Raw genomic sequence first — 19825 nt, 5'->3', positions numbered from 1 at the left:
GAATTTCTGTCTCATTATATATCTTTGACGCCCCCATCTTCCTGGAATGACTGTGCAGCTGCTGCTGAGGCATCGCCCTGGGCTCCCAGTGCCGCTGTACCGCACAGCTCTCCTGACAGCATCTGGAGATACAACAGGACATTGAGTGATTCTTGTTCGGAGCGGGACCACCTGTACCCTGCATTTAATGCTGGTGGACTTTAGGTGGTGTCAGGAGTATGACACTGTGGGGAGCTGCTCATTTGTCAGCTCTTCCTTTCCTGTCACTTTTTTTTTAAAAAAACCCACGCTCTATTGGCCATGTTTTTACAGAAAAGGGAGTACAGTTACTTTTCTCCTTGGAGCAAAACCCCTTGAATTCCTTAGTTTTGCTGCTTTCCTTACCATGCAGCTGCAGAGATGGGAGCATACACCTGGGAAACCTGGAAGGAGTGCTTTGTAGGAGCTCCATTCAAAATCCATGTGTTAGCGGAAGATAGGACATGTGACAGTTCTGCTTACACAGGAAGAAGGCAAAGGTATAACAACACGTCCCAGTATGAGGGAAGCTGTGTAACATAACATCATTTAGAAATAATGGAAGTGCATTGAGCTATAAGGCTAGATAGAGGAAAAAATTAACACACTGAGGTGATCTGAAACAACAGAAGACTATACCATGAAAATAAAGAACTTATAATTAGGGCCTCTTACATGCTCTACTTGTGGAATATTCCTTCCCCAGCAAATTATTTTCTACCACAGACATTTTCATTTCTCTGTTCCCTGGGCATTCGTGTTGCACTTTTTGTTTTCTAACTGATGATGTTTATTACATTGGCTAAGTCTAATTTCTCACACGTGAAGAAATAAAGTCTTTGTTGACGTTCAGCTGCCTGGGTATGGGGCAGACTAAGAGGTGGGTTTCATGTGGGAGTGAGTACAGAGAATCAAAACATCCGGACTGACTGCAAAGGCTTTTCAGTCCCTCTGGTAATGATGGGTAAAGGAATTGAGGAACTGAATGCCAAGGGTTGTAATCCTCTACATATAGGGAAGAAAGCTGAGAGAAGAAATGCAGTAACAGATGTAGAAGGACGGGGTGTTGGCAAATTCAAAAACTATTAAAAGATCTGATCAGAAGAGAATATGACATGCCTGGCATTAAACACAATAATTGCAAACCTTTTTAAATGCATTAAAGTTCTTACATATTTACTTAATGACACATCTGAAAATTATCTAATTAAAATAGGGTATTCTGAGAAAATAAGAGACTTCTGAATCTCTGCAGAAGGCTGGTGCTGCTTTTTTACTGAAAGCAGTAGGCATTGCAGAGGACTTCTGGATTCCTGTCTATGGCAGGTAGTGACAGTGGGTGCCCGAGTGACATATAAAAGGACTATACTGCTTAGAGACCTCAACACCAGGATTTCTCTTTGTCATACTAATTCCTGCAGATGGAAGTTTGCCAGGACCTGGAAATATTTTTACACAAGTGGTAGATTTTAGACAAAAAGCAAGAGCCTTTTTGGTTCCAAACTACACAGGCAGCACCTGAAGCAGAGTGAGAACAGCAACCTCGCAGCATGTTTGTTAATAGGTTAGTTTCACACAGTATGTTCTTGAATCACATAGTTCATGTAGTACTGAGTACCCCACAGTGAGTACCAAACAGGTGAAGGAGAGTGGATATGCTGAGACAAACAGGAAGAGATTCAGTGAAGGGAGTGATGGAGTATCTGGAAGTTGTATGTATCCTCAGCAATCCATTCATTACAAAGTTACAGTACCAGATGTCAAAAGGAGAAGAAATAATGTGAGATTATGGAAAAGTTGGAAGTAAAACGTGGATTCTGAGAGCAATGGATGGATAATGAGAGCATTAAAATGAATATATTATCTACATGTATTTAGAGACTTTTGTCTGGCATGAGTTCTTCAGAAAATCCTAATGACAACTGCAGATAGATTTAAAAGGGCCCAGATTTCCACAGTTGACAATGAACGAGGGAACTTGTACAGCCAACACAATGTCAATATGAATGATGTAAAATGATGTAAAAAATGCTGAACTGTGCATGGTAAAATGTTTCCTAGGGGAGGGAGTAAGGAGTAATAGGTCCTAAACCATGGCTTCAGTAAATGATAATTTAAATAGGAAATGCTCCAGAGAGTCAGTAAAAAAGCCATGGAAAGCAAAGATATGTTATAAAAGAAAGCTAAAACCAAATTACAAGGCAGTGATATAAAATAAATGCAAAATATATGGAAGCAATTGAAGCAACTACTGTTTTCATGCAACAGTTCAGCCTCATACATATATTTATATTCTTTCAGATGATCATAATAGGTCCAGATGTATCTAAGAATGGGCATGGAGTTGTTCTTGAACTTAGGATAAAGGAGCATGGAAAACTTGCCTGCATAAGAGCAAAACCAAAATTATGTTTAAAACCTGTTGGATATTGTTTTTACTGCGATTGCACAATATTCTCAATGTCAGAAGGTTTAACACATTTTATAAATAAAATTGAAACATAATTTCTAAATTATGTATTGTTAGTTGCATATGTAAAATGTAGATTTAAGCATTAATTTGAAGGTACCATCTTAGTCAATATAATATACAGCTGACTAATTGGCTGTTTGTAGATTTTCATATGGTTATAACAAATAGCAGGTGTACACTAGGTTGCAAATGTATATGTATGATATTGAAAACTTCATTTGAGTAATTATTAATAGCTATTGTAGATCTTAGCTGGAAAAGTTTCACCCCTATATTTGTCTAGATGGTTTTCCAAATAATTTTAGATTTGTGAATGATTAGCATTTCTAAAAACTGGTCTTACGTTCATCTGAACTTGGACACTTTGAAGATAAGGAACACATTACGAAAGGCTCATTTGAAAACTTTGGCTTGCCTATCTTCCCCATTTTACTTCTTAAAGCTTGTAGTAAAGTTAATTCTGTTTCCCTGGGTACCAACACACAAAGTAAGGCCTATACTCCTTTTTGATCTCTTATAGTGCCTTACCTCAACTGCTGTGTTTTCTTATTTCTGCTGTAAATGAGGTTGCTGACTTTAAAATTATAATCTTCCTTTTATTACCTAACATGCTCTCATTCAGTTCTTCTCTCTGTGCCTGTTACAGCACACCTCTAAGGTGTGCTCACCTGTATATATGCTCACCTGTTTCTGCTTATATTATGACAACTTGTTAAATTACATAGTCACATACTGCTTTTTTCTCCAGAATGAGTAGCAAAGTGGCATTTAATTATTTGCCTGACTGGCTCTGCAACACAGATAATTCTCTTTTAGCACATCTTCTGTTTGTTTATAGTATATAATAGAAGTCATCTGGCATTTAATTCATTAACATGCTTTTGCTATATAATTTGCAGCTTTATTATCTCTAACAAAATACCATTCACAGTAACAAAGATACCATTCTGAAAAAAATCCAGCAAGAAGAGGACAAAGGATGGGCCGGGGAGAGCACTGGCATAGAATTCCTGCTTCGCACTTCTATAACATTTTCCATCATCATTCTTAAAGGACTTTTACAAAGATGAATCATTGTCTCCATTTGCCTATGGGAGAAACTGAGTCACCTGAAGAGGAAGTGATTTGCCATACAGCAAGTCAGTGGTAGAGCCAAGAGCAAAGAACAAGGCTCTTCATTTCCTGCCTGGTGCCCTCATGACATTAACTCAGTTTACGGCTCTGCCAGAGTCTTCTTTATGGCCTTAGGTGAGTCATTTGGGTCCTTTATTCTGCAAACATTGAAGTGTATGTTCATTTACGCTTTTTTTTTAAGATCACAACTGGATGAAAATCCTCCAGTAGTACATTGGCCACATATATAGATGGGTCATTCTTTCTCACAGGTTCTTTGCAGGGCAGAATTTTTTGTTCAGCACACTGTTATATGAAGTAATTTTTTTTTTTTCCTGCTGTGTTTATTTAACTTTTTGTGCCTCTTTTCCACAAGAAAAGGGAAGTGTTCCATGCTAGCCCAACCTCAGCCATAGAGGCATGGAGACATGAGCTGGAGAGCTGGCAGAAAGCATTGCTCTTGTCTGGCTATGCAGGGAGAGGACAAGGGCTTTGCTGCTGTGAGGATTTCCCAGAAGTAATATTGGAGCTGGTCCAACAATTTACAGTAAAAGGACTGCAGTTCTAATGCAAGTTCAGCAAGGTGAAGGCCATCTTTTTTCAGGTCAGGTACAATAACCAAGAGTGGCTTGTCAGATGTGTCTCTGGTCTGAGAAATTAAATAACATCTTTGGACAGGATGCTACATGGTACACCCTGGACTTGAAGGATCCAGCCTTCATGTGAAGTCTGACATAGAAGAGGAGAGGCAGATCTCTTGTCTGTAATGAGCTTGCAGAGTTAAGAAGAAAAGGCCCCATAACTGAAGGACATTATGTGGGGCCAGGGCATGAGTTTCTTGGCATCCCTAGCTCCATTCTCCAACCAAGATGCTCAGCGGTGTTGACAAAGGAGACTGGCTCTGAAGAACACTTTGGTTACATTTGGGTCAACCTAAGAGGAGTAGTAGGGGGAGGATGTGTATTGGGGTTATAGCCACCTTTTCCTGAGCAGAGGACAGACATCTTAGATGCCTTTCAAATTTAAAATATAAACTTCATTTTTTCTCTTCAATGAATGATGGCTCTTCTTTTAAACATTATTAGATGAATGAAATAAACCTAAGTTTTCAAGACATTAGCCTTGGATCAAAGTCAGGGATGTACTTGTAAACTGTATTCTTTGTGGCTATGTCTACACTGCTCTTCACATTCCTGCCAAACACTACCAAGGTCCCAGGCTAGAGTGCCACATCCACACCCATATTAAAGGTTGTTTAGGACATCACCAAAAAATCTCATCAAGTATATTCAACATGTCTGCATCCCGCATGGCACTCACAGGTATTTCCTTAAGTAAGAAAGGTACAGGAATGCAGGAAATGAGGCATCTCCATATTTTCAGGGTTCTGTGGATTTCGGCCAGACGGGATCCCTTCCCAGTATTTTCCTGTGATTAAGGATGCATCTCTATTTTTTATCATTCCTTAGACTTTGAAAATATTTGCAAGGGATACCTAATAATAGGAAAGTAGGTGCTCAAAAGCCAGACTAGTGTATTCCCATGACTTTTGGACACAATATGCCGGTTAGGGTATTATACATATGTAGAAGTACCTCCGCCGGTTCTGGGTAGCAAATATGTGTTTTATCTAGTCAGAGTTTCTGTATGTTAGGAGTAGTGAACCAAGATGAAAAACACTCTGCCTGACTACCAAGTTCAGCTTCACTTTTTCCTTTTCAGATTCAGACAAAAACGTATGGATGTAATCTACTGCAATGCTTCAGAGAATGAATAACACAACTGATTTGTCACCCACTTAGAACTGTTACAGCATGCACTAGTCTTCTAGCAACAATTACTCTGAGACATAAGATAAAGGGGCAAGAAGGTTTTAGGGACCAACAGCCCAGTGACATTTTGATACTCTCCTACTTATGAGATTTGCCCATTCTCTCTGAATAACTTCAGGATGGGCCTCTCAACCACTTATCTGCATTCACAATTTCATATGCCTGCCTCTCTGTAACTACAATGTTTCCACTAGTTTCCTGAAAAAAAAGGCTGGAAGGTAAAAATTGACTACTATAATAAACATCAAAGTTCCAGGGGAGCTGGATAGCTGGGGTTCAGGTTTTAAAAGAAATATACCTAACCATTCTGGTTCCTGAGAAAGAACTGAACACATAAAGCAAATTTTAGTGAAAGGCTCATATGTAAATAAACTGTCTTTTTAAAATAAATAATTTTTTTAAGCCAGTCTTAAGGATTTGGAGTTCTGCTTGGTGGATTTTTTTTCAACATACAGAGTCAGCAGTAATGCCTCTGATTATATATGGCCAGTGCCCAGGAATACGGACATAATCAAGTGAGCCAGGCATTATATAATGTGATCAGGGAGAACACCCAATTGAGAACAAGCTATGCTATGGATCAGTATAGGTTATACAAAAGGCAAAGTATTAACTGCAGGAGTGAATTCTGTTGCCTTATGAAGACTCAGACTTATGAACTAAGATGGTTCACTTTTAGTGACAAGATCTGCACAGTCATAGCAGGTCGTCACACATTTTGTGGGAGTGGAACTACTGGGGAACGTTTAGGCAAGAACTGCAATCTGGAAACACATGGCCTCTTTGTGGGACGTAGGCTATCTAGCACGCTGTGCTCGCGCTGTTGCAATATGCAAGCAGTTCAGCACCACATGGGAAGCGTGAGCATTAGACACCTTGCGGGTGCTCACATCTTAGCCACAAATAAGCAGCAATGCAAAGGCAAGAGACAGCATAAGCCTTTTGAACGTTAATAGGATGCCCTCAGGAAAGAAACGCGTATCAGCAAAAGATGTATCAGCAAAACACACAGGCTCACTTGCAGAATGGCACGGCCAATATATAAACAAATGGTACATATTAGTACCGTTACACCGCTGTTAACTTTAATAAAGATGGATTCATTCTCATTACAAAAACTCACATGGAAGTTGTAAGGAGGAGAAATAAGAAAAGAGGGATGTGCAAGTGAGTCTGTTCACACAGAACTGTCATGGTGGCAGCAATTGTAATTTTAAAAATTAGTTTTCTCAGTAAAAAGCCTTTTAAGTTTTATAAGCAGAAAGTTATTTCATGTTCATCATGTAGTATTTGAAACAACTGGATAAACCAGGGTAAATAAGTTCAAAAATACATTAATACAGTTTGTTTTCATAGTAAAGAGTGATTTCTTCCTATGCATACTGTCTTAAGAGTAAATGTACTAGTTTCTGGAGTTCTGTGATTGTGTGACAATCACCACTTTTACTAAAAAAGAAAGGAAAAGCACATTCCTACTCTTCACTAACTTTCATATTCATTATCATCACATTACTAACAGAATGTGAATGTGATTTGAGCATATCTTAAGGCTCAAAAAATCAAAAGGTAAGTAGAAAGACACCAGCATTTACAATATTGCAAGTTTTACAAGAGTATCATATTTGTTTTAGAGGTGATCCATGATTTCTCAATGCTTCAGGTATGCAACAGTGAGTTGTATAGAGACTGGGTTGCATTAGTTGCTAGAGGAAGCTGCAGTAAGAGACATGCTAACCCTAGAAAGGCAACTGTCATTCATAGATTCTAAGAACTTTCAAAAATGCATAAACATCACATAAACTTGGAATCAGGAAAGAAAGGTAAAAGAGGTATTAAGATACAACTTTGAATCCCGGTCCAATGAGGTTGACAGAATTATGTTGCTAACTTCTAAAAGATCACTTTTTCATCCAATGGTAGAACTGGCAGTTTCCTGAGAACACCAGTCCTTTAAGGATGAGAGGGAAAATATAACCCAAAATGTCTTATTCAGAAAACCACCACCATTTTTTTTCCTGATTAAGAACAGTCTTCAGACTTCCCGCAGTCAACATTTACCTTTAAAAAAGTATCTACTTTCAATATCTACTTAAAAAGTTACTACATGGAGGTATTGATACTAATGAGGCATTGATATTATTGATACTAATGTATACTATTAAAGAAATGTGGAGGTTTTGAATTGATAGTGGAAGTATCCTTACTTCAGTATCAACCAGAAGAGATATTTTTGAAACATTTCAAAATATTTTGGCACACAGATTTTAAAGCATGACTTGGAGTATGCAGACTTTTCAGTCAGTTGTTCTGCGTATCGACATGCTTCAGTTTTGCAGGAGATGATTCAATTGTTAACAATTTATAGTATTTACTGCCCTCCTGCTGCTGCTGTAACAGACAGAACATATGAGTTGCATTAGTGAGATGACAGGATCTTCACCTCTTGCAGGACAGCATACATTTTTCTAAGAGAAGGAAGGTGCCCAAGCGGGCGCTAGCCAGAAGTGCGCTTGCCAGAACGGTATCTGCTCTGGGACTGACTGCTGCTGGTTTGGCCAGTGTCATAGGCAGCTGGGCTAAATGCTGCACGGGGGCAGGGGTAGGGGGATATTCAAACACGTGTCCCAGATAGATAGCTGGTGGAAGGTGTGCGTTGCTTCTCACCGAGAAGGAGGAGGAATGGAATGTTGGAAGCATTTCTCGTGGCACTTGGGTTATCAATTAGCTACTACAGACTGGGAGATAGGTCAGAGCAGGTACATTTATGTTAGCGGTTTAATGTGCAATTGAGTTAGTGTTGAGTATAATCTTCCTTACAGCTGGAGCTGTGTGCATTGCTCCAATGCACAATCCTGCTGTATGTGAAATGGCTCCCTGCCAGGGAAACAAGGAGGCTGTGCGCAGTGGTGCCACGTAGAGAGCACCCGCAGTACAGACCCTTGTCTATTGCTGCTCAGCCTCAGAAAAGTTGTGTTAAATGAGACTTAGATGAACAATAGGATGGGTTCTGCATTTCCAGGTGTGGTTGGTTAGAAATGGAGGGTGCTGTACAGGAGTTAATCATCACCATTCATCATCATCATCATCATGAAAGATTGTTTCAAGCCACTCTTCTGGCTCTGTAGACTTGGCTTGATCTTCAGCACATAGCTGCCTCACAGCTACCTTAATTCCTGCTCTGCAAATGTTCCTCAATAACAAGTTTAGCAACTTCAGTTTTGACATTAGCAGGGCACATCCACAATATCCTCACTGCAGCAGACTGTGAGGGGGAACATACAACTGTTCCTGCAGTTGGATCTTGTTTCTGGACCACTTCTGCACATGGCGTTATAAGGCCAGTCAGAGTTAGGTCAAAATGGAAGCTCAGCCTCCTGTATTTATGATGGGATAAGCAGCAGGTAAGGCCAGGGTTTTGTCATTCGGGGTGGACAGACAGACACATGGGTCAGAAGGAGATTTTGAAGCCTCCACATGAGGTTCTGTGGCCAAAGGGCCAATCCAGAAGGGCCAGCACATGCCTCAGGCTTTGAGAAATGCCAGCACGACATCTCTTTAGATTGGCACAACCATTTTGACAAGTACATATTTCCCTATATAGTTAGACAGATAGTTTCAACTGTAATATATGTGAAAGACTGTATTTTCCCAAAGAAAAGAGCAAAATACATCCAGGCAATTGCAAACTTAATGAGGGTGGTGCTCAGTCACTGACAGTGAGGATGCAGCCTCCCAGAGCATTCACACCGTTACACTTCACGCATCTCCTCACAGCTGTGATGTCCCGATGCTGGACATCTGAAAGGGAAAAGTTCACCCAGTGTGTTGGGGGAAGCGAGCACATGCCCTGGGAAGAGCCCACCACAGGTGCGCGTGTGGGCTCTCTGCATTTCTTCAGCCATTGCCAGGCTAACTTCGTAACCTGGAAACGGAGTTCAGAGATGTTCACAGAACCATCTAGGTTGGAAAAGACCTTGAAGATCATCCAGTCCAACCATTAACCTAAAACTGACAGTTCCCAACTACACCATATCCCTCAGCGCTATGTCAACCCTACTCTTAAACACCTCCAGGGATGGGGACTCCACCACCTCCCTGGGCAGCCCATTCCAACACCTAACAACCCGTTCTGTAAAGAAATGCTTCCTATTATCCAGTCTAAACCTTCCCTGGCGCAACTTGAGGCCATTCCCTCTTATTCTATCGTTTATTACTTGGTTAAAGAGACTCATCCCCAGTTCTCTGCAACCTCCTTTCAGGTAGTTGTAGAGGGTGATGAGGTCTCCCCTCAGCCTCCTCTTCTCCAGACTAAACAACCCCGGTTCCCTCAGCCGCTCCTCGTACGACATGTGCTCCAGACCCTTCACCAGCTTCCTTGCCCTTCTCTGGACACGCTCGAGTAATTCAATGTCCTTTTTGTAGTGAGGGGCCCAAAACTGAACACAGTAATCGAGGTGCGGCCTCACCAGTGCCGAGTACAGGGGTAAGATCACTTCCCTGTCCCTGCTGGCCACGCTACTTCTGATACAGGACAGGATGCCATTGGCCTTCTTGGCCACCTGGGCACACTGCTGGCTCATGTTCAGCCGGCTGTCAATCAACACCCCCAGGTCCCTCTCTGACTGGCAGCTCTCCAGCCACTCCTCCCCAAGCCTGTAGCGCTGCTGGGGGTTGTTGTGGCCCAAGTGCAGCAGCCGGCATTTGGCCTTATTGAAGCTCATCCAGTTGACCTTAGCCCATCGCTCCAGCCTGTCCAGATCTCTCTGCAGAGCCTCCCTACCCTCGATGTTCGATGTTCGGTCTGACATTCTCACTGCAGTGTATCCCCAATAACGGGGCGTTCAGCCAGCCATCACGTTTTAACGGCTGTTTACGGTCACGCACACAACAGCGCGTTTCTGACCGGATCTGCCCTCCCAGCTCCCAGGGCGACCGCCGACCGCCCCGGCCGCCTCTCGCCCCCGCCCCCCGTGCTCGGCGCCCCCAGGCCCGCCGGGGGTACCCGTGTCGCGACCTCCCGACCATCGGCAGAAAGGCGGCTGCAGGCTGCCGCCCGCTCGGGGGCGCCCTCCTCGCCTCTAACCGCCGCCCCGACACCCCCGCCCCAAACCCGGCAGCGAAGCGGAAGGGGGGGTGGCGGGGGGGTGTCTCCGCCGCGCCAGGCCCCGCGCGGGGGGCGGGCGGGCGAGCCGACGTCTCTCGCAGGGGCGGCTCGCGGCGCCGCGCGCGCCGGCGCCAGCCAACCCCCCCCCCGCCCCCCGCCGCCGCGCGCCAGCCGTTACTGAGCGGCGGGGTGGGGGAGGGGCCGCCGGCGCCGCGCGGCCCCGCCCCGCCCCCCCTTCCCCCGTCTGGCCGCGGCGGGCGGCGCCGCGGGGTGACAGGCAGGTCTAGGCCACCGCCGAGTGCGCACGCGTCAGTTCCGGCGGGGAGCGCGGCGCGGCGCGGCGCGTGGGTAGGAAACGCCGCGGCGGCGGGGGAGCGGAAAATGGCGACGGCCGCGCAGCTCACGGACGAGGAGCTCTTCTCGGAGCTGAGGCGCTTCGGCTTCTCCCCGGGGCCGGTCACCGAGAGCACCCGACCCGTCTACCTGAAGAAGCTGAAGAAGCTGCGCGAGGATGAGCGGGCTGGGGCCCGCAGCGGCGCCAGCAAGACCCGGAACAGCAACAACAATAACACGGCGGCCGGAGCGGCGCCGGGCGGAGGCGGCGGCGGCGGCCCCGGGCGGGCGGCCCCGGTCGTGGGCGCGCGGCTGGTCGGCGCCGAGCACCCCTACCTCCCCGGGGCTGCCGCCGGGAGCGGCCGGAGCCGCGCAGCACCCTCTGCCGGGGGCGGCAAAGTGCTGCTGGGCTTCAGCTCGGACGAGTCGGATGTGGAAACCAGTCCCCGGAGCCAGGCCGGCGCCGGCGGCGGCAGCAGGAGGGAGCGGGCTTCACCCCTCTTCCGCGGGCTGCGGCCCGCCGCCCCCGACGGCGCCTGCGGCGTGAGTAGCAGCTCCCCCCCGGCGGAGGCGGCCAGGCGGAAGCCCAACGCCTGGTGGGGGGCGGCGGCGAGGAGACCGGCGGCAGCGGCTCAGGGTGTGAGGGAGCCCGGGGACGGCGACGAGGAAGGAGGGGAGGAGGACGACGAGGAAGAAGAGGACGAGGAAGAGGAGAGCGAGCAGCAGCGGTGGAAGAACCGGACCGTGAACGGTAATCGGCTCCTCTCCTACGGCGGCAGCAGGGACAAGTACTCGGACTCGGAGGAGGAGGAGGTGGCGGGGGCGAGGGCCAAGCAGCAGGTACCGAAGGAGGAGTCTGCAGTTCGCCGGCCCAGACGGAGCCTCAGCAAGTCTCCTGCTCCATTCATAACAAGCAAATGCGCTGCAGCCGGCGCTGGCGTGATGGAGACGGGCCAAGAAAGGGCTGGCGGAGGCTGTGGTGCTGGTGTAGTCGTAACGAATGACAGGGCGGCGGCGGCGGAGGCGGCTGCTGCTGGGAGTCTAGACACGGGCAGAAATCAGGAGGAGGCGGCGGCGGCGGGGGGAGGAGGATGCGAAAATCTGGACTCCAGTCCTCCCAGCCCCAGATACCGCATTGGCCTGTCTAAGAAATCCCCTACAGTATTGTTGCTGCCACCACCGCTCACAGACGTGGACAGCAGTAAAATCACTGACCCTCCAGGCACCATTAGGAAAGCGACCAATAATCACGTTCTCAGCGGTGCTGCTGGTAGCTATAATGTTGAATCCAGGATCTATTCAGCTAGTAATAGCCTTCCCCCGGGTGGAACCACCTCCTCCCTTAGACTCAACCACTCCAATCATACGGGTTCAAATCATACCTACTTGAAAAACACCTACAAGAAGAATCTCTCAGAGCCCGAGGAGGAGCTTCTCCAACAATTCAAAAGAGAGGAGGTATCCACCACTGGAGGCTTCAGTGCACATTACCTGTCCATGTTCCTCTTAACTGCTGCATGCTTGTTCTTTCTGATACTGGGATTCACATACCTGAGAATGAGAGGTTCTGGAGTAGCTGAGGATGTGGGAGCTAACAGTAAGTATTAGGTGAAGGGTAAGAGCAGTTTCTTTCTGCAACTGGATATACAACTGTTAATTCACTTTTGCGTTCCCAGACATCCATTACTGAGGAGTTCTGGGTTCCACCTTGGTATAATCTTTCTATATAGGATGGAGCACAAAGAAATTGTCTTTCCTTATATACCTTGCAAGCTGGTGTAATAAGCTTGCAAGACATTTGAGGATAAACTCAAATCCTGGCATTCTCTGCTGTAATCTGTTGATACCTTGTTTTCTAGCAAGTTTTCTTCACAAAGCAATTTTATGTGTTTTGTTCGATATAGCAGATGTATGGTTAATAGAGATTTGACGAGGTAAGGCTTTATGCTAATCTCACAGAAGTAATCATGCACATTTAGATACCTGGGATTCCTGCAGGGCTAAGATTTGACTGTAGTTGTTTGGTAGTAAAGCAGGTTGTTTTCATTTATGTGTACTGAGGCTTGAAAAGGATGCTGGGTTGAGATGATGTTACACACTACAACAAACTTCGTGCAGTGATTGCTGGACCTATTGTGTATTGTTTTCTAGTAAGTCCTTTTTTCTAAATTTAGTGGAGAGTATGGTTATATACATGAAACACTTGTGGTTTAGTTTGAATTTCAGAGCATTCTTTCTTTAATCCTGAATTACTTGGGAGTTTCTTTAATATGTGAAAGTAACTTCTGGGAATGGATTTAGAAACTACCATTTTCTGTTCACAAAGCATACGAAAATGGAAACGTACCACCTAAGGGTGGTGATTCATGCTAATTCAGTTCTTGGCTGCTCTGAAATGGACAGTGGAGATTCTAACATCAGAAAGAAAAATCATGCCATTGCTGTCTTAATTTCTTATCAGGAGCAATGAAAAATTATGCAAAAAGCCTGTTTTGGGACGTGAGAGCATTAGAAGGTCCTTGGGGACTTGAATTTTTCTTGATTGAGGAAGGTATATGGGGTGTACAGACGTGCCTATCTTTCTTTGTATAGACAGTAGAGGATTTATATACTCATGTGTGGACATGTATATATATACAGTGCCTTGTAAGGAGTGATCCCACTGTTAGATTGGGATCTGCTAGATGTTACAGGGCAGGAATAGCAGCGTGGGCTGTTTTTTCTTTCCCGCCCCCCCCCCCCCCCCCCTCCCCTCCCCAACGTTATTTATTACATTGTAGCAGAATAGTTCTTAACTCTGTTTTGTACTCTTTGCAGGAGAGAGTAAAGGATTTAGTGTTTAGGAAAGACAGTAGCAGCAAGGACTAAAAGCATTTGCAATGATTTCATTGCTGTCCACGTGGCTCTTAACTACAGTCTTGTTTTTTTGGGAAGGCAGTGAACATACGCAGGTGGGCTAAAATTAGATACAGTGTAGTGTGACTGGTGGGACTGCTCATATTCTGTGGTTAACTTCTGGCCATAACTGCTCGAGACAGAGATAAATTTTTTTATGTACTGATAAGCTGTGTAATTCTACTAACATGTATTAGATTTTTTTTTCTAGTCTTGAAATATGATGATTTTAATAGGGGAGAAGGTCTGTCAACCTACAGGGGTGAACTTTCTGACTGTCAAATTCAGTGGTTGAGTTAAAACTTGCCTGCCATGATGATTGATAAAGCTGAATGTCTCAGCTATGCAGATAGCAATAATACTGTGAAAGGAAACCCACTCTGAAGTTTTTGTCTTGGGAGAAAACTTTGTTCTGAATGTGTGAACTTTCCTATAGAGCATGTGGGATCACTGTTGAATATATTGCTCTTAAAAAGTTAACGTAGCTGGAACTGATATACAGGGAAAATTGTTCTCTTCTGTGCTTTTGCTTAGGTTAGACTGCCCCGCCAAGGGTCTGGTAGCCCAGTGTTGCTTGGTAGTTCAGTTAAGCCAGTTCTTGGCCTGTTCCTATTTGTTCTCTTTTCAGTAGAACTCCTGAAAGTGGATTTCCTGAAGAATTGTTCTGGCACTCACATTTCATCTGTCGTCCTTCCTCACAGCCCCGGGCTTTGCAACATAACAAATGGGAACAGGGGAAACAGGGGCCACTGGAAGAAGCAAACAACAGGTTCTGTGGCTAACTCCTTTCATAGGAAGAGGAGCAGGCTACTGCTTCTAAGTAATGTGGGAATGAGCAGGGAATTACCTTGTCCATATGCTCAGCACGTGCTCACTAAATTCTTACTTCTGAAATGGGTGTACGTAAAGAAAATATGGTAGGTCTGTAGAACATGCAAGAACAGGCAAGACAGGCCAATAAAGACTGATTGCTACTGGGAAGGGAAAGAGCCCTGTCTACTATTACATGCTTCCCTAAGCTTAAACATCATCTGAGTGAGTCCTTTGGCTCTTACTCTTGTGTGGGTGTATTGCCTGTTTTCTTTATAGAAGCAGAACTGATTCATACATTTTTATTAAAAAATAATAGTGTATCTCAAGAAATGACCTTTTGGTTAAGTGATTGGATACTGAGCTTTTTCTGTCTTTCAGATTGTTGTAGGTAAGATTCTGTTGGCTGAGAGTGATTTGATTGTGAAAAACTCAGTTATTCTATTCATAACTATTTCATAAAAGGTTTTAGGATTCAGTGGAGTTGCACTATACCCATCTCCATAATTATCGTAGTTACTGTGAGAAAACAAAAAAAGGCCGTTATTTGTATATTTGGGTGACTTCTTATTTTAACTTTGCAGGGAATGATGCACAATGAGCTTAATGTTGGTTGTCTTAGTTGTTCATTACCTAAAATTAAATTCAATCAAAACAGAGTGATATTATGTCTGCGACACTGAAAAATATTTATCACCAAGTACACCCAATATCAGCACTTACAGTATTTGTCAGGCTGTAATCTGAGAACAGAGAAGGTGTGTGTAGGGGAGGAGGCTTAAAACTAGGGGTTGAATTTAGGCCAGGTAAGATAATATAGATGAGAAGCAGTAAGCAGAAAACTTCAGGAGAGGGTTGTCACTTATATCACGCATAATGTTCAAATGATTTCTTGTTCAGAGCTCTGAAACAGCTATGAAGTGAGTTAGTTTTGCCACACATGCAGCATAAAATGTTCAAAGACAAATCAGAATCAGGCTATTTCTTCTGTTTCTAACCTACATATGGTCACTTGAGGTAAACTTACACATTTAGTTGTCTAAAGTGTAGAAAATTATCTATGGGGCTTTTACTAGAGCATCTTAAACTATTGAAATTAAACTACTCTTCAAGCGTACATAGAAGACCAATTAATGCATAAGCACATATTGTGCTTGCTATCTCTGACAGTGTTGTATGTGTAAAGAAAGATCAGTTTGGGCTTGGTTGCTGGTAACCTCATTCATGTGTCTCTTGCAGTAAAGCATGTTTTGCTTGCACCTGCCTTCAAAATACTGTGGAATTCTATCAACAACTTGCCAAGCCAGCATAGTATTTTGTCAGGAAAATGGTAGATTTGGCTTTTGTCTACTTCCTAGGGCTCTTCAAACCTTGAAGAGTTGGGTATCTCTTCCAACTTCTTTGGTTTTGTTTTATTATGTTACTCTGAGCATCTCAAGTGGCTGCTCCTGGGAGTTCTAAAGTTATTTTTCATGGAAAGTTGATAACTATCAGATCAGTAGATGTTGATTTCGGGTCTGTGTTATGTTCTGAAAGATGAGGGTGCTAGTATAGGTGCTGCTAAGGTTGCAATCTGAAATAGGTTGCATTGAAGTTACTCCTGCTGTTTCTGCTCCAGTACTTTACCTGGGGAGTAGTTGATGTGGCAAAAAAACAACAAAAAAAAAAGTGATCTTGAAACTTTCAGGTAGGTCTTGTTTAAAATCTTACGTTCTTATTAGGAGAGGCATTTGAAAGTGACATCTCTTGCTTTTGGTCTTTCTATGATACTTGTTACAAAACAACTGCTAGGAGGATAATACTGTATTTGCTACAACTTGTGGTTTTGAAATGTTAATTCAGGGAGATTTAGCAGTTGCCTATATTCCAAGTGGAAGTTTATGCAAATCACAATTCTAAGAGTTTAATTCTATTCCATTGACATTCCTTTGTTCTCAACTTATAAATCTCTCAGGTGTTAAAGCTTCTGTGGAATTTTATGCAGGGAACTTGATTGTTAAGAAGTTAGACTTGCTGTATAAAAGACAAGAAGATGACTGTTGCACTCACAGGCCTGCAAATTACTATTAAAGTGCTGTGGTATTTCACAGATAACTGTTACAAATCTACTTGTTTTCTAAGATCAGCTTCTCAGAAATCATCTTGACGGTGTTGGCTTCAATGGAAGAAAATTAATTTTGGATAAGAAATATTTATAGAAGAGAAGATAGTAAAGGGAGAAAGCAAAATTAAGAGATTTGGAGAGTTCCTGTGTTGTGTCACTATTATCACTTGCAAAGCACAAGCAATAATACCCTGACTTGTAGTTGACAGTATAACAACTTCTTCTATCAACGTATTGGCATATAGCTCAGTTTCACTTTCCTTGTATTGCTGTAAACTCTAGCAAGTATTTCTTTTCTAGGTGATACAAAAGAAAACTGATCTGCATCTTAAAGACTAATCTGTCTTGTAGCTGATCTCACTTACATGGTTTGGTGAGTTTTGGATCAAGATCACAGAATCATTCAGGTTGGAAAAGACCCTTTTGATCAATAGATCAAAAAAGCCCTAGGCTGCCTTCATAAGGTAAAGCCAGGCAGAATAGTTAAATTTCCTTAGGATTCTTGACATTTTTAAACTTCAGTCTTCCTTATGGTATATCAGAAATAACTCTTAAAAATGAGGAACAAATTTGGCCAAGACTTGTACCCAGGAAAGTCCAAATAATTGTTACATAGTGCAAAGTAGTTCATCTTAGCTGACAACTTCAAATTCTTCCTAATGGATAATAAACAGCCTATTTACTTTTATAAAGTATAAATATGAAAATTGCTTATAAGTATTTGAAACAAAAATGATGCAACTTCAGAATTCCTGTTTTTAAGGAGCCAGTGTGGTGTTTGATACTTTGTTCAGAATATTTAGAACTAACTCAGCATTCATACCTGAAATGTGCTGCTATTTGCAGGCATGCACAAAACTTTCCTTATGCTATGACTTTAGATATAATGATGTTTTTTCAATGTTACTGTTGTAGGTTCTGCTTTTTTGTGAAGTCAGTCATGGGAAATTGGAACTAGAATTACTTGCCTGGGGAGCAGGGATGCAGAAGAACTTGGCAGGATCTGTGTTCACTAGGTATCAAAAACTAATTGAAAGCTTGCGCTCCATTCCATGGTGCATAGTAGTTTTCTCAAAAGAAAATTTGGTTTGTGATGTGATGAAAATTAAGGGTGATCTAATCTGAAAGCAGATCTGGTTGCAACTTTTCTATGTTTATAAAGCACTGCAGACTAGAAAGGAGTGGGAAAGCAAAAAGCAAACTTGTGTTTCTTTTGTTAAGAACATCTGCCAACGAATAGTTTTCTTCAAGTGCAATGCAGATTTTTTTTCTGCTTAGGACAGATGTATACAGCAGTAACGGATGCGGTGGAAATATTTTAAGGAAATTTCTGTGATAACCAAGGACTTAAATTTAGCATTGTAGGAGCCCCACTTTGCACTGTTTCATAATCTTTAAGTATCCCAGTACAAGAGGAGAATCAGGCCTACAGTCTTTCTATTCCTGGGGATCAACTGTGTTTCTAAACATTCATGTACATTTTAACTCCTGTTGACATCTGTGTTTCATCTGGGAGTAGTAGGTCACAAAACTTTGGCTAAGCTGGCAGGAGTGCTAGAGTTGTAGTGAACTGATTCCTTTCATGCTTCTAGACTTGTGCTTCAGCGATAGTTAAGAACATGTGAACAGGCCAGAGCTGCTGTTTGAGAAAGTTACTTGGCCGCTTAACAAAAAAGCTTAGGCAAGTTAATTAAGCAAGTACATCAGTTTTTGTTGATAAAAGTGCTGTTCCAATACTGTGGAGAAGCACTGAGGCCATTGTAATCATGAAGCATATATTCCTTATACCTTTAAAGTTCTTGTGGGTATTTGTATTCTCTGGTAGAATTAGTTGTCTGTTGTGATTTGTGGTAGGCTGAGGGGAGTAAGTTGACTGGTTAAGGGATTGTGAAATCAAGGTACATTAAGGAAAAAAAAAAGGGATTTTTTGGGGGACTTGCATGTTTGCTAAGAGCTTCAGTAGTAGTATCTTTGTCCTTACTTTTCCTTTCTTGGTTCCTACTGTTGCTGCTGGTAGGTCTAGAGTTGTGGGGGAAGATGGCAACACCTTTGCTGTGATTGTAATAAACAAGGGCATGGTGTAACTCTGCCACTGATCAAAGTAACCTTGATACCTTCTGTCCACTGAGGAATTCTGATTTAGAAAACCTTGGAAAAGGGGCAGTGTTACTGATGGAAAGAAGCGTACTGATGGATGCAAGGATAGATTGAAGAACCATTGCACAACTTAAAGCTGATCTCATGTAGGCTCTTTGTAGAAGGCTTGCTCCAGTTTATAATGTATGATGTTGAGTCCTACTGTGCTGTATTTCCCACAACATTGTTTAGTGCTGTTTCTCTGTTCTGCTGTGTATTTGGAATCTTACGTGGAGGGTGAGAGGGTAAGGAGCATGTGAGTGTGGATGCATGCACAATGTCAAACAGGCAATCGTGGTGTGCCTGTTGGGCATAGTTTGTGTAGGAGATGTGCTGTTATGTCTGGTGTTTTGTAGAGATGAAGTCTTTTTGCAGAGGAAAGGATCAAATTTTCTGCATACTGAGGGTCATATTGTAACACAGGTATCTTGAATAAAGCTGCCTCTTTAGAGTCTTAAATTCCTTTAACTGCTTTAAATGAACTCTTGAGTGACAGATTGAATTTATATAGAAGGGGAGGAGAAGAGGTAGAGGCTTAAGAGAGGTCTCACACTGAATTAAGTGGCATTAAAACTTACTAAGTAGTCTACAAAATCCATTGAATTCTAGTGCTGCTGTACTAGATGAGTAAGAAAGAGGTCTGTTCATAAATGAAGGATTGTAGACCAATTCCTAGGTCAGTTTTTCTCTTGGAGAAGGCCAGTTAATGAAAAATTGGAAGATGACTCATTAGAAAATTATTGTTTCATATACAGACTAAGACTTTCTTCATACTGCCTTTATTCACTTAATTCTTAATACAGGTTTTACGTACAGGTCACATCCCCTTAACGTTTTCTTTGTTGAAAAAGTATAAGAAAGCATAAGCACAAATACAGGCTGGGTGATGAGTGGACTGAGAGCAGCCCTATGGAGGAGGACTTGGGGGTATTAGCGGATGGAAAACTGACTTATGAGCCAGCAATGTGCGCTCGCAGCCCAGAAAGCCAACTGTGTCCTGGGCTGCA

The 19825-nt window shown here is 43.1% G+C and overlaps 1 protein-coding gene across 1 annotated transcript in view; it reads left to right on the top strand.

Moving 5' to 3' along the window:
- The first annotated feature begins 10856 nt into the window (after positions 1 to 10856).
- LEMD3 (LEM domain containing 3) overlaps positions 10857 to 19825 on the top strand; it is a 55987-nt gene continuing 47018 nt past the window's right edge. The window contains exon 1 of the mRNA XM_074827319.1: positions 10857 to 12470. Within this exon, the coding sequence (XP_074683420.1) occupies positions 10922 to 12470 (1549 nt within the window). The 5' untranslated portion in view covers positions 10857 to 10921. The remainder of the gene's footprint in view (positions 12471 to 19825) is intronic.

Source organism: Strix aluco, chromosome 5, assembly GCF_031877795.1.
Source record: "Strix aluco isolate bStrAlu1 chromosome 5, bStrAlu1.hap1, whole genome shotgun sequence".
Lineage (NCBI taxonomy): Eukaryota > Metazoa > Chordata > Aves > Strigiformes > Strigidae > Strix > Strix aluco.
The sequence above is the reverse complement of the archived record's forward strand: the minus strand, read 5'-3'. Positions and strand labels throughout refer to the sequence as shown.